This window comes from Microcebus murinus, chromosome 10 (genome assembly GCF_040939455.1).
Source record: "Microcebus murinus isolate Inina chromosome 10, M.murinus_Inina_mat1.0, whole genome shotgun sequence".
Lineage (NCBI taxonomy): Eukaryota > Metazoa > Chordata > Mammalia > Primates > Cheirogaleidae > Microcebus > Microcebus murinus.
The window spans coordinates 75,397,070-75,412,568 of NC_134113.1; the positions used below are offsets into that span (position 1 = coordinate 75,397,070).

General features: G+C 41.5%; 1 protein-coding gene across 2 annotated transcripts in view; it reads right to left on the reverse strand.

The window, feature by feature from the left end:
• Positions 1 to 3,481, reverse strand: part of FAR2 (fatty acyl-CoA reductase 2) — a 150,998-nt gene extending 147,517 nt beyond the window's left edge. The window contains exon 1 of one of the 2 annotated variants that reach the window (XM_076007530.1): positions 3,394 to 3,481. In XM_076007530.1, coding sequence (XP_075863645.1) covers positions 3,394 to 3,407 — 14 coding nt within the window. In that variant the 5' untranslated portion in view covers positions 3,408 to 3,481. Of the gene's footprint in view, positions 1 to 2,720; positions 2,826 to 3,393 lie in introns of those variants that run through there. The other variant, XM_012747946.3, reaches the window with a different exon arrangement.
• Between the last annotated feature and the right edge of the window lie 12,018 nt (positions 3,482 to 15,499).

The window sequence follows — 15,499 nt, forward strand, 5'->3', positions numbered from 1 at the left end:
GCCTCCCGAGTAGCTGGGACTACAGGCATGCGCTACCATGACCAGGTAATTTTTTCTACATATTTTTAGTTGGCCAATTAATTTCTTTCTATTTTTAGTGGAGACGGGTCTTGCTCTTGCTCAGGCTGGTTTCGAACTCCTGACCTTGATCTATCCACCTACCTCGGCCTCCCAGAGTGCTGGGATTACAGGAGTGAACCACCGTGCCTGGCCTTGACTGAAAATTATTAAGCCAGCTGATGTTGACAGCAGAACATTAAACTAAATGCAGGGCCTTTCTATGTGCAAAGAGCCCTGTGCAACTGCACGGTTTGCATTTCCATGAAACTAGCCCTGCCTAGGGTCTCTGGAAGCCCAGGAATGTGGGAGGTTGGGCCTCAGGAGGTCGTGAACTCCTGAAATCACAGGCAGAATTCTGTGTTAATGAGAATGTGTTTGTTTTTCATATTTCATAGCTTTTATTGAATTCTCAAAGCAGTCTGTAACCTCTTCAAGAATAATAAATGTTCTCAGAGAGCCCACAATGTTAGAATATATTCACAGAAACAAGCATGCTGGTGGTCACTGGGCATGATCTTTCAGAAGACGATATTTATAAATAAGCAGGTTTCATAAGTGCATGGGAATTAATACAAAACCAAGGAATGCTTAAAGCTGACCAGATCTTGCCAGAAACAAATGCACTTGAGAATGCACCTTCAGGAGATAGGAAAGCAAATGGTGAGATGATCAAGATGACCAATTCTTTATGAACATCACAGTGATACTGTGGTGCGCTATGAGCTATTTTATTTATTTCACCCCCTTAAAGGAAACTTCTCCCTCTTCTTCTATAATTGGATGTTACATTTAGCCTCCATTAGGGAAAGTATATTTTCATTTGCTTTTTTTTTTTTTTTTTGGAGACAGAGTCTCACTCTGTTGCCCCCTGCTAGAGTGCCGTGGCATCCTCATAACTCACTGCAACCTCAAACTCCTTCCTGGGCTCAAGTAGCTGGTGTTACAGGTGAGTGCCACTTTGCCCAGCTAATTTTTCCAATTTTTCTATTTTTTGTAGAGACAGGGTCTTTTTCTGTTGCTCAGGCTGGTCTTGAACTCATGGTCTCAAGCGATCCTCCCACCTCAGCCTCCCACAGTACTAGCATTACAGGTGTGAGCCACGGCGCCCAGCCTCTCATCTACTTTTAATTTCTCCAATAGCTGTAAAATCGACCAACTCATGGTGATTTGCATCTATTGTATAGACAACTATAGGGCCAATGTTAGAAGTCAAGGTAAGGTAGGAACTTGTTAATAGAGCAGGTGCAGAAGATGCCCTCGGAAATAGGAAGAGTAGTATAAAGACTGGATCCTGAGAAATGCTACAGATGAAATGTTTTAACAGTTGAGTCTGGTTGGTACACACCTCATGGCCATCTCTTAGAAATCTCACACACAAATAGCCCTAAATGGGAATTTTGCTGAAACACCTGCTCTTGCAGTTTAGGTGGCAGTCCTGAATTTTTCTTTAGTCCCTTGTTCTGCTTTACAACTTTTAGACTAAACATGCCCCTCAGTCTAATCTCCAACTCATATTATGGCGATGTAGACAGACAGGTAATTGAAACCACAGGGTAATTCTCAAATTTCCATTTCCAGAGTGTCAAACTTCTCTCGGTACAGCCTCTAACAAGCAGAAAAGCACGATCTGCTTGAGTTTCCTGGTCCCTTTTCCCATGCTGTTCTTGCTCGTGGCACCATGGGGCACTCTACATGATTCAATGAGTGGCCCAACTCTTGCAGATCCAATGACAACCTTGTTTGCACACACCAAGTAACTCACCCATGGAAGAAAAAGCGTTCGTCATCCTACCCACCCCGAGAGGAGGAGGAGGCTGGCAGGTGGGACGCATTCCTCTGATTTTTCCAGGATAAGGTTGGGCACCCATTGTTTTAATAAACTGCAACTGCCCCGCGGGTAGTCTTACTCACTGGGGGTGTGAGCAGCCTTCCCCACAAGCCATCTACTCCAGTTGGAGTCTTCTGGCACCTGCTACCCTGCTCTCTCCAAGATGCCCAAGCCGCAGGAAGAGGTCAAAAACTTCCTACCGGAGCAGGCCCCGCCCTGGCCGCCCCGGCCTCTTTCAGCTTCTGGTTTAAGACCCGGGCGAGGCCCGAGTGGGAGGGTTCGGACGCGCACGGCCTGGGGTGGGGCCAGGGGCGTGCGAGGACGCGCGCCGGGGGCCGGCGAAGCGCGCCCCCGCCGTTCCCCGAAACCGGAGGGGACCCGAGGCCGGCGCCGTTTCACACGTGGCCCCGGCGTTGGCGCGCTCTCTCCAGGAATAGCCCCGGGGGCCTCGGAGGCCTCGGCGGGTCACAGCCCTGAGCCGCTCTCCCTCGGTCCCCAGCCACCACGGCGGCGGTGCCGCCACCCACGTTAGCCTTCTCCGGTCCTCGCCGGCCCGTTGCCCTTCCCAGCCCCTGCGCGCCCCACCTTGGCGGGCTCCGCCGACGCCAAACGTGCCTAAGCGGCCGGCGACGACGGGGGCGCAGCCGGGGGCAGCTGGAGCGGGTAGAGCCTCGGCAAAAGCTTCTCTCTCCTCCCACCCGGCCTCGCACCCACCCTCCGGGAGGTCCCGCACGGACCCGCTGCGCCCTTCGTCCCGGGCCACCCCCAGCCCGGTCTTCGCCTGCAGCGCGCGTGGGCTCTGCGCACCGCAGGGCTGGGGACCCTGGAATACCTGCTCCTCCAGCGCGGGGGTGGGGTTCAACTAGTGGTCCTCCCGATCCGGGTCCTGCCCCGCGGCTGCGGGAAGTGCTCCAGCCGCGAGGAAACTGCTCTGGTCTTTCGGCTCCCAAACGTGACACTCTATATATCCGGCTGGGAGACTGGGTGTGGGGCGGGAGGAAACCACCCTCCCTCCGACCTTCCCGCCGCCGCCGCGGCCTCGGCGTTGGGCGCGGAGCCGGCGGCAGCCTCGGCCCGGGGCGGGAGGAGGGCGAGGGGCCAACGAGGGCCCTCCGGGCCGCGGGGCGACCGCATCGTGGGCAGGGCGGCCGCGCGCGCCGGCCCGCCCCGCGCCTTCCATTCATTGCGCGCCAGGCGGATGCGCTCGCTCACGGCTCGTGCATCTGCGTGGGGTTGTGTGTGGGTTTTTTTGTTTTTTCTCCTTGCTTTTTGTTTTGTTTTGTTTTAATCATTTTTTAATCAGTGGGCGAGAGGAAAGGCAGCTGGAAAGGCGCCCCTCTCTGTCCGGAAAAGGAGAGCTCCCGCGCCTCGAACGAGAAGGAGGGGAGGGAGGGGGAGAGACGGAGAGACACAGAGACAGAAGGGGAGGGAGGGGAGAGAAAGAGGAGAGACGAGCGGTGAGCGATGAGAGAGAAAGCTGAGGCTGGCAGGTTTGGAGGACACACCTTTCCCTGCCCATCTTAGCAGAACAGGCATCCCCCAAAATCCCGGTTTCCTCGGCTCATCTACACTGCACATCCCGTGGGAGGGATGCCCTTGTATCTGCTCCAGAAGGCTGGGGAGGCGCCCTGCGGTGACCCATGAGCGCAGTGGCTTTTCAAAACCCAGGGGCGGAGGTTTGGAGGTGGCGAGGAGGACTGGTGGGGCGGTTTGCGCCCACCCGGGGTTCGGAGGGCAGAAATCTGGCGGTGCCTGCGGGAGGTGGGGCTGGGGCTGGGGGTCGGGGTTAGGAGGTGGAGACCAGAAAGGGTCGGAGATGGGAGCTACAGCAGCTGGCCGGCTATGCCCAGCAGCGCTTCTCTGGATTTGATAAAGGAAAAAAAAAAAGAATTTCAAAAGGTGTTTCATTTCTTAGTCTGGTAGTGTTTTGGGATTTGGTCATTGTTAAATTTTAAACGGAAATACTGGAACTGTAGGGGAAGACTTGTGGAGGGATGGACAGGCACGTGAGTGGAACCCCTGCTCTCAACCAGGAAGTGTTGAAAAAAAAAACGACCAACGCCCATCCTAATTCCCTGGACAATGTGGAAGGTAAATTTCCGGAAAAAAAAAAATATATATATATATATATACTGTGTTAAGAAAAATCAAAAGGAAATATTGCCCTATATGCTGTTCTCATTCTCCTTAGTACAACAATTGACAGGCAATAAAAAAAATAAAATTTGATTCATGAAAGTTAGAAGAAACAAAACGAGCGATTTCATGCATTAAAAAAAAAAACAAATCACACCCATTTTGAATTCTCTGCTCCTGGACTCTTAGTAATTACATGTGTTAATCAAAGTGTAGCCTGAAGACACTGTTACTAATTTCCTCTGATGACTACCCTAAAGCAAGAAAAAAAATGTTAGGACCAAATAAATACACAGAACTCTTTGTTACTCCCCCCCCCACACACACACACACACTCAAGAATAAATCTGAATGTGTCCTCCAAACGTGTGTGACAGTACTTGAAAAGGTACTGTCAAATGCAGGTGAGAAAGTTGTGTAGAAATCACTTAAAAGAGAGCAGATGGAAGGTAAATTGTTACATACAACTCTTTGGAAAGCGGTTTAGCTATACATTTCCAAGCCATTCAGTTACTGAAAATTTGTTATTGTTCTGGACATTTTGATAAAAGATTCCTGCTTCTTAGAATGTATTCAAAGGAAATAATCCACAAAAAGAGAAATGCCATATAGACCGAGTAACATATTTATTACAGAGTTATTTATAAAGTAGAAAATATGAAACCGGCTTTCAATGGGATGTTCAAAAAGAAAACACAGCATTATTATAAATTACAGAACCATAATTTGATTAACACCATGTAAAATGTTATTCATATTTGTAGAATGTATTAGTATGTTAGGGCTGTCATAAGGAAGTAGGCAAACTGGATGGATTAAACTATAGAAATCTATTATTTCACAGTTCTGGAGACTAGAAGTCCAAGATCACGATATCTGCTGGGCTGGTTCCTTATGAGGGCTGGGAGGGAAAATCTGTTCTATGATTTTCACCGACTTTTGGTTGTTTCTTGGCAATCTTTGGTGTTTGTTGGCTCGTAGAAACATAACCCTGGTCTCTGCCTTCATCTTCATATGACATTCTCCTTGTGTTTCTATCTGTGTCCAAATTTCTCCTTTTTAGAAGAATACCAGTCATATTGGATTACAGCTCACCCTAGGGAGCTCATTTTAATTTAAGTAACTGAATCTGCAACAATCCTATTCCCAAATCGAGTCACATTCCGGGATTCTGGGGATTAGGACTTCAACATATGAAATTGGTGGGGGGTAGAGGGAGCCCAATTCCACCCATAACAGATAATTTTGCAAAGAGGCATTGGTAGTCCCCGAAAGATATATCATCCTGTGTTATCTCAGTGGGCCCTAAATCCAATGGCAAATAACCTTACAAGACAAAGACAAAGGGAGATCTGAGGCCCACGCACATTGGAGAAGGTGATTTGAAGATAAGGCGGAGAGAGATTGGAGTGATATAGAAGCCAAAGAAGCCAAGAAATGCCAACAGCCATCAGAGGATGGAAGGGGCAAAGGAAGATTCTCCCCTAGAGTCTCTGGAGGCGGGAACATGGCTTTCACTTTAGTTTCAGTCTTCTAACCACAAAACTGTGAAAGAATAAATTTCTATTTTTTTTAAGCCACCCAGTTGGTAGTAATTTGTTGTGGCAGCCCTAGGAAACTAATGTAGGCAAAGTGGCTGGGCTGTAATTCTGTGTATTTACTTTTTGATTTTTTTTTTTTTTTTTGAAGAGAGATGTATAGTTCAATACCATTTTGAGGGAATATTTTAATAGAGTTCTCTTAAAATTTTCATCCATTTTAGAAGGGATGAGCAAAGGACAGACTAAAGACTTCATCAACTTGTAAACCAGCCTCTCCAATAGGCCCAAATGTAGGTAAAACTGCCATAGGTTTTGATCTTCTACAGTGGGATCTATTATTCTGGAACATCAAACATGGTGTACAAGCAACTCCTGTTTGTACGAATTTAGCTTCACGTTGGTTTGGTCAGGAGGAGGTCTCCAGTTTTTTTTATCTCACAACCAACATTGCTCACGTTTCGCAATGTTGAGAAATAGATTATGACAATAACTGACCTTGACTTTCAAAATGTTCTCCCCCTCACTATTGCTTAGTAACTTACCGTGTCATTCAACCTCACAAAACAAATATCTCTTTGTAAATCCGCCTGGAGGTTCTTATTGAATATGAAAAATATCTACAAAATATGCCATACCTCAAATACTATGTCAGATCATTCCAAGGATGCTGTAAAATTGAAGGTTGTAAATAAATCTAATGATCCAAAGAAATGTTATTCTTCCTCAGTGCTATCTATTTAAACAAGTACTGTTTCTGTTCATTGAAACAGAGCTTTGATTTTGATCTATAGTAAAATTCTAAAAACACGGTGTTTTGGAACTGGAAAGCTGGTGACTGGGGCCTAATGTCTTATTTTATAGAGTTGGGGGCTGGGCTTGATGTCTTTTAGAAGGTCACTGAATTAGTTTTCTGTTGCTGTATAACCACATACCACAAACAGTATTTTATACCCATTTATTATTTCAAAGTTCTGTAGGTCAGCTGTCCAAACATGGTATAATTGAATTCTTTTCTCACAAGGTGAAAATCACAATGTCAACCCAGGCTGTGATCCCTTCGGGGACCCAGGGTGTTCTTCCAAGCTCTTCGTTGGTTGTTGGCAGCATTTAGTCCCTTGCAGCTAGAGGGCTGAGGTCCTCATTTCTTGCCAGCTGTTGGCCAGGGGTTTCTTCTAGTTCTCAGAGGCCATCCTCAGATCCTAACCATGTACCCTCTCACAACGTGTCTGCTTGCTTCTTTAAAGCCAGCAAGAGAAATTCTTTCTGTTTTCAAATCTCTGACCCTTTTTAAGGTCTGACATTAAAAATAAGGCCTACGTAGGATAATCTCTCTTTTGGTTAGCTCAAAATCAACTGATGTAGAGCCTTCACTTTCATCAGATAACATGTAATCACCACAGCAAAATCTACCATGTTCACAGTCCTGCATCTTCTCTGAGGGAAGGGACCATACAGGACATATAAACTAGAGTGTGGTAATCTTGAGGCCATCTTAGAATCCTGCCTCCTATGGTCACTTAGATGGTGGGTCGTAGCACCAGCAGTAGAGCGGAGTGTTTCTACTTTATGGTGGAGTTCCTTTTCTTTTGCATAAAGAAAATTATTTTTCATTGTCTTGGCCATTTTGTGAAGCAGCTAGTTATAGATTTTTACAGAATTTTTTTTCTTGCCTTCTTTTCCCTGCGGAAATATATAGATCTTTGAAAGTTACACAGTTTGTTTTCTGACAAAGCGTAACAAGTGAAGACTACACCCAGGTTTCCTGATTCCTTGTGTGCTGCTCAAAATCTGAGCTGATGGTTTCTTAAGCGTTGGATCATAAACACCAAGAGTCTTTTGAGAATGCCACTGAGAACGTGTAGAGGATTCATATTGGGAATACAACATGGTTACACCTGAATTAACTAAAGGCATATTTTCTCTATTGACTATTATGAAGACATAAAAACGAACAAATTTAAGCTACGTCAGTTGAATTGCATTAATTTTCAAGAAGTTTAGTTTGTGGAGAAAATTATAATCTGAAAAACATGTTTAATATGATCTTGTTCCTATTAAACCATAGTCAAATAACTTTGAATAGGTATGTATGTATATAGATATATATATAGGTCTATAGAAGCATGGGGAAACACAGGAAGGACAGAAACTAGATTATTAACATTACCTCGGCTGGTGGAAGAGGGACACTAACGCGTGTGGGGGAAGTAAGAGAAAGAGTACCAGGCAAAGATGGTAAAGAAAAAGGCAGACATTTATAAATCAAGGTCTCATATGGTCATATATGTGCAAAATTATAATTAAAATTTTTTAATTAAATAGAATGCTGGGAGTCGCCACTCCATCATAACAAGTATACAGCTGAGCAAACTGAGGTCACATACAGTCACTGGTCACTGCCCCCCAAATTTGGAGAGAGAACAGATAGAAAGAATCACAAGTTATCAAAGCAGAAATCAGCGTGGGGATGGGAAACCTGAACTGTAATTGATCAATTGCTGGAGGCTTGATACTGACAAGCCTGAGAGTTAAAAGAGTTAAAAACCCCACAAGGACTCAGTTGTAGGGGCCCCCGACACTTTTGTGATTTTACCTCCAGTGTCCCCCCATACCCTCATAGTGCATACCAAATAAAAATCTCCTCTTATTTAAGGTGTTGGGACAAAATTCTGTACCCTGTGAAATAACCCTTCTAAAATGGAAGGAAAAATAAAGCTGTTCTCAGACAAACAAAAATTGAGGGAATTTGTTACCAGTAGACCTGCCTTTCAGGAAATGTTAAAAGAAGTTATTCAGAGAGGAGGAAAATGGTATAGATCGAAACATGGATCTACATGAAGAAAGGGAGAGAGCCTCAGTGACTGAACAAGTGAAGGTAAGATAAAGACTGTTATTTTTCTTATTCTTTTTTTTTTTTTTTTTTTTGAGACAGAGTCTCGCTTTGTTGTCCAGGCTAGAGTGAGTGCCGTGGCATCAGCCTCGCTCACAGCAACCTCAAACTCCTGGGCTCGAGCGATCCTTCTGCCTCAGCCTCCCAAGTAGCTGGGACTACAGGCATGCGCCACCATGCCCGGCTAATAATTTTTTTTATATACATATCAGTTGGCCAATTAATTTCTTTCTATTTATAGTAGAGACGGGGTCTCGCTCTTGCTCAGGCTGGTTTCGAACTCCTGACCTTGAGCAATCCGCCTGCCTTGGCCTCCCAGAGAGCTAGGATTACAGGCGTGAGCCACCGCACCCGGCCTCTTATTCTTAATTGATCTAAAAGATAGTAATTTGCTTAAAGTAATAATAGCAACAATATATTTGATACATGCATATATATGTTTGTGTGTGTGTGAAATGAATGGCAGCAATGATATAAGGCAGGGGTCCTCAAACTTTTTAAACAGGGGGCCAGTTCACTGTCCCTCAGACCGTCGGAGAGTGCACACTGTGGGCCAGGGACGAGTTGGCTGCTAAGCAGGACAGGCAGTGGCGGCAAAAACACCCGGAGGGCCGGATAAATGTGCTAGGTGTAGTTTGAGGATGCCTGATATAAGGGATGGAAGAGAGGAACTTAGAGTATTTTGTTATTAGGAGGTACTTGCACTACTTGTGAAGTGGTATAGTGTTATTTGAAAGTGGACTTGGATTAATTGTAAGTATATTTGTAGACTCTAGGGCAACCGCCAAAGAAAGTAAAAAGAAATTAAAGAGATAAGAAAAAGCCAAAGTGTTTTATCTACGTTCACACACTCAACCTTTCTGGCACCAGATGTATGAGAGTTTTTTCTTGATCCACCAAGGAATTCTCCAGCAGATATCAATTGGCTGTCCTGTAATTCAACTCAACTCTGACACTCTCTACCTGGAGTTAGAGTCATATTCCACATGTTAAGGGCTCTGTGCATCAAGACTTCCCACCCCATGCCAGATACCCATTGCTAGTAGTAGGTTGTCACCTATACTTTTGACCAACTGGATGTAAATTGTGGGTTCTCACTGCCTCTCCTCCCGTCCATTAATTAGTTAGAGCAGCTCATAGAACTCAGGGAAACTATTTATTATACTTTTACCAATTTATTAATAAAGGATATAATGAAGAATACTAATGAACAGCCAGATGGAGACATGTATAATTGAGAGGTCTGGAAAGGTCCCAAGCACAGGAGCTTCTGTTCCCATGGAGTTGGGGGGTACCACTCTTCCAGCACATGAATGTGTCAGTCCAGAGGCCCTGTGAACCCCATTGTTTTAAGGCTGTTTATAGAGGTTTCATCAAGGAGTCATAATCAATTATTAATTCCATTTCCAGCCCCTCTCCTTTTTCTGGGGAATTGGTGGTAGGACTGAAAGGGCCAAGCTAATCATGGCTTGGTCTTTCTGGTGACCAGCACTCTGCCAGGAGTCCACCAAGAGTCACTTCATTGGAACAAAAGGATGCTCTTGTCATCTAGAAAATTCCAAGGCATGCAGGTGCTCTGTGCCATATGCTCCTATTACTCAGGAAATTACAAATGTCTTAGGAGGTCTGTCAGGAATCAACGTCAAATACCAAATATTTGGACAACATATTCTCCTCGTATACCCATCACTCAGGAAATTATAAGGGTTTTTGAAGCTATATGCCAGGGACTGGAGCTGGAGAATAATATATATATTTATTATTATCACAGGAAGTATTATGGATATACTAAGAAAGGAGAGCAAATGGAATCATATAAAATGCTCAGTTAAAACTTCAAGAGGCAGAAAAAGTGTAGAAGACAAAAATAGGGCTACACAAAGGGCAACAAATAGAAAACAGTAACAAATATGGTATATCAATACCAATATATCAATATGCAAAAACATGAAGATGCAGAATCCTGAAGGAAGAAGACTGATGGCCCTTCCCTTATTTTACCCTCCCCAGAGAAAGAAATTGCCTTTATTTCTAGGAGAAGGACCTTGTAACACTAACTAGAATTAGGTTACGGAGCCACAGAAGAGATCTCCCTTATGTGTCATGGGACAAACGAGTGTGAGAGTGACTACACTCCAAAGAACAAATAAATATATTCATGATGCTTTGTATCTCTGTGAAGCCTAAGTCAGCAATGTTCCATTGTCTACACTGTACACAAGAATAGCATCTATCATTAGGGCAAGTCTCTCCAAATGCTGAATCATGGTTCGGGGCATTTTGACTTTACTCCCATGGTTTGTCTATATCTGTTAGCAAGCTTTGTACCTAGTCTAGATATTTTAATAGCCACAAGTAGAGCTAAAAAACCTGCCATATAAAACCATCCTACCTTGACAAATGTACCTTTAAATGACAATTTAAAAACATGTGTGTAAAGCCATGACTTTTATATGACTGCAGTTGCTAAGGTAATCAAGATGACTCAAAATATTATTATAGTACATATGTGAATGTTCATTTGATGGGCTGGCAATGTTTGGGTGAGTAATAAAATAAAGATGTACATAATTCCAAATTATTTCTTATTTATTTCCAGAAATGGATTTTTCTTGCCTGCATTTAAACAAATTACTAATTATATTATTAAAGCCAAAATAATGTCATAATTTGTATTCTATTTACAGTAATTATCTTGTAATAAAGTAATAAAATAAAGTAATAAAGCTTATAACTATTTTCCAAAAAATGTGGATTAAGTTAAATGCAGAATTTGAAAAAATAAATATATTTTTAATGCTTTAATAAAATTTTTAAATTCTTTATTTGAATCAAAAGTCAAACTGCAAATTAAATTATTGAATATCAAAGTTTTGAATAAAAGCTAATTTTTACATTATTGTTTTGAAAAATCGAATAAATCTCATTAAGAACTTTTATACAAATAAAATTATTCCCAATTCTTGTATTCGATGTTCCTCTAGCTTGCAAGGCAAGAAAAATAAATCAAACCAGTAACATGCTATACAGTTACATAGCATGTTACTGAGATCTACATATATAAAAATGTAAGAGTAATGTAGATTGTTTAATATGGCTAATTTTCCTGAGCCATGAAAAGCAACTGCTGCAAATACTACACTAATAGGGAACCAGAAATTGGAACATAAGAAATAAGACATTTAAGTCTTAACACGTTAAGGAAAAGACACTTTATGCAGGAGTTCCCTGCATTCATGGTCTCTGAGAGACAGGATGTGATATTCATTATTTTATCTTTTCTGTGACCTAAATGCTTCTGCCACTCAAATTTTTCTCACTTTCCAAAACCATGTCCATCTCTGATGCTAGCAATGGCACAACTCAAAACCTCCATGGCATTTGGATGCAGTCACATCTTGTCTTGAGGATAAATGGCAAGAGATGTGTGGACAGTATTTTCTGGGACCTGAATGATGTTCCTCATGGCAGGGGGTGTTTGCACCAGCAATGTGCCAGTAATAAATACCAGATCCCCAGTGACAGAAGCACCTTTGCATTATTTAATGTATTTGTTTTTGTGTGTATTTGTGATATGCAGAACCCTCTGTAAGGCAATCCTTAGGTAAGGACACCCTCTTGCTGGCATCCAAGATCACTCTTAGACTGTATAAATGAAAGACCAATGGGAAAGGTGCTAAGCATCTAGATATAAGATTTTCAACCATGATATCGAGAACCTGAGAAGTGGTAGAAGGGACCAGGTAAGGAGGAAGGATGCTCAGCAGGTGTCTGACCTGGCTTAAGGAAGAGCATTAGTGATATAGAATCCAGCCATAGTACTGGGCTCAGATCATTGCACAATGACTGACAGGAGCAAGAGAAGAGGTATAATATTAATACAGGTTTTATTCTTCTTTTTGCTGTGGTCACAAGTGGTATAGTTTCCCCCCATGACATATGATGGTTTAATACAGGTTTTAGTGGAAGAAGATCACCAGCTCATTCTTGTAGATGTATGATGGTTTGGGTGACTGCAGCTCATTCCACAGCACCAGTTCTGCTTAACAAGTGCCCCACCATGCACTGTCATTCCCTGCAGGTGGGGTACAACTGGGATTTGGGAAGCCCTCTCCTAGTAACTTCTATAATTGGTTGAAGGTTGAAAATAGGTGGTGAGGAGAAAGGGTGAAAGAGACAAGTCTTCCACCAACTCATGATATTCAAGGTATCAACATATTACAGTGAATATATTCTGACTTGGGCCTGAATTCCAACAGACCTTGGATACTATTACAAGTTGTTATCTTTTGTCCTCCATAACTTTGGTTAGGAACAGACCTGCTATTAAATGCATAATCACACAATTTTCTGTGGCCTTTCCTTAATACTTTTCCAAGCAGAAAATCTGAAGTTTTCAGCTGTGTGCTTAATAATTACTGTTTTCTGAACTTCAAGTCTCAGGGGGCATGTTATATTTCAATATCTTTTTTATCTTCATGCTTCATTGTTACAAAGGCTATCCTAACTTTAGTGTTTGGCGCTTGTAAGTTAAAAAAAAAAAATCTTATCCCTACCTATATCTCTCCAAATAAATACTATCAAGTTTTACTCTTTTAAAAAAATAGCCATATTTAGTGGAAAATTTTCTTGGATTTTATAAAATATTGAATATGAATCATCTTTGGGTAAAAATTCTGACACTTTCCTCTTCAAAGTTTTATTTATTCAATTAGCTGTCCCATGTTCAGGTGCTAGTTATTATGCGATAGGGTGCTCAGTTTCCCTCTTTAAGAACTGCCACTGATACATAAGGGGGATCCTCCATCAACCATCATTCATTCATTCATATTATTCATTCAGTCATTCATAACAAATATTCATGGACCATTTGCTATGTGTCAGGCAGTGTCCCAGTTTTGAAACTGGGACAAAAGAATCAAAATTCCTGCCCTCTTCTAGATGATAAATAGAGAAGACAGGGATTAAACAAATAATCCTCCAAATAAACATCTGATAGCCAATTGTGACAAGTTCTGTGAAGGAGAAAGACCAGGACTCTATGAGAGAAAATAAAGAGGAAACCTGATTTAGATTCGGGAGTTCAAAGAATACCTTTGTAGAATGGCATTGAAGTTGACATTAAAGGAAGAGAGAGAGAGAGAGAGAGAGAGAGGGAACGTTTTGGACAAGGAAAACAGGCATACAGGGGAAGTGTAGTACTCGGTCTGTGGTTTGAGATGAGTTAGGAGAATAGGCAGAAGCCAGGTTATCCAAGGCTTCGTAGGTTCTGGTAGAATATTTGGACTTGATATTCCACCAGAAGTACAACAGAACTGTGGAAAGATTTTAAGACTCTGCCCTCATGATCGAAGCTAATTGATCCAAGAGTCATCACCTGATTTTAGCTAGACCAATCAGATTTTCCCTTCCAGGAATTTGGATTTATGAACAAAAACACATAGACTTTGAAAGTTTCTGGAAGCTCAGCAACTCTAGGCAGCATTGTAGAAAATCCATGAATTTCTGCTACTGAGTGCTCAGAGCTTCTTAGGTTCTTATCCTTCTCTAAGCTTTTTTTTTTTTTTACTCTTTCCTGAATTCTAATAAATACCTCAGTATTCCCATAAAGTTATTTATTATTATTATTTTGAACAAATTAGGTAGATTTCATTTATTTTAATTTTAACAAAAAACTTAACTAACAATTATCAATTGATGCATTTCTATAGTGGCTTTTAAATTTTGTCAGTGCTGTTAGGTGACTATCCTAAAGAACAAATATAGAAAGAAGATGAATTAGGATGATAATTTTGTTGGTATTTCTGGTCATCATTTTTGCTTGGTTGAACTAAGATGCTTTGAAGCTTTGGGATTTTTTTTTTTTTTTGACACTGAATGTACAGGGTAAAGGAATGGCTTTTCTCGGTTGATACACTCAGATCCTTAAAAACAAGGATACAACTCAATTAAACCTGGAAAGTCAAAAAACGTTTAAAAAATAGATAACTCTTCCTTTTCCTCTTTTTGCTGCTTCAGGAAAATTTTTGGTTTTATCAGAACACTGGCATTATCAAAAGCCCTGAGTGTTATAAAACAGGTCCCGCAAGGACTCTCTGTTAAACCTTAAATCAATAGGCTACAAATTGGTTAGAATTAAGTAATCTTCAAATATAGCATTAAATCTTTGCTCTCGAGCAATTCTGTGCCCTTATTCTTGAGTGACTTTGAGTCTAGTGGGAGGAAAAGATATCACAAATCAAGCATTTGCCGTGATTAGGCTTGGTGAATTCTCCCTGGGATATTCATAGAAGACAAGTGTCTAGAATCAAAAAAATAAATTTGAAGTTCAAAATAAAGCACCACATTATCTCCATTATTTCATCTTTAATGTGAAATTTATCATTTATGAAAATGAGGACAAAAACGTTTTGCAAATTTCACATGGTCTTGATGCACTATTATAAGAAGTAAAAAAAAATCTAATTTATCTTTTTCTCTTTCTTGCTTACGTGTTTGCTTTTGTTTTTAACTCTTGCTGTCATTATTTTTCTTTTCTCACCTGTAAAAATGGGGATGATGATGCTAACTCTATAAACTTGCTATAATAATTAAATGAGAAAAATCTATGTAACAATGAATATCACAGTGGATAAACTAGTAGATTTTCAATGGATATTTCTCTTTCTTTTCTTTCTGGTCAATTAAAAATTGTATCAAATGAATTGTGTACACATTGATTAGAAGATTAATCATGAATCAGAAACTACATAGCTTACAGAAAGAATCAAAGCAGATGCTTATTATCAAACACCAGATTAGCCTATGGAAATAAAAGACAACAAACATACGGCAATTGATTTTGCTAATGCAGTCATGTGTTGCTTAATGATGGGAATACGTGATAAGAAATGTGTTATTAGGCAATCTCTTTATTGTCTGAACATGATTGAGTGTACTTTCACAAACCTATATGGTATAGCTTACAACCTACCTAGGCTATATATGGTATGGCCTATTGCTCCTAGGCTACAAACATGTACAGCATGTCATACTGTACTGAAT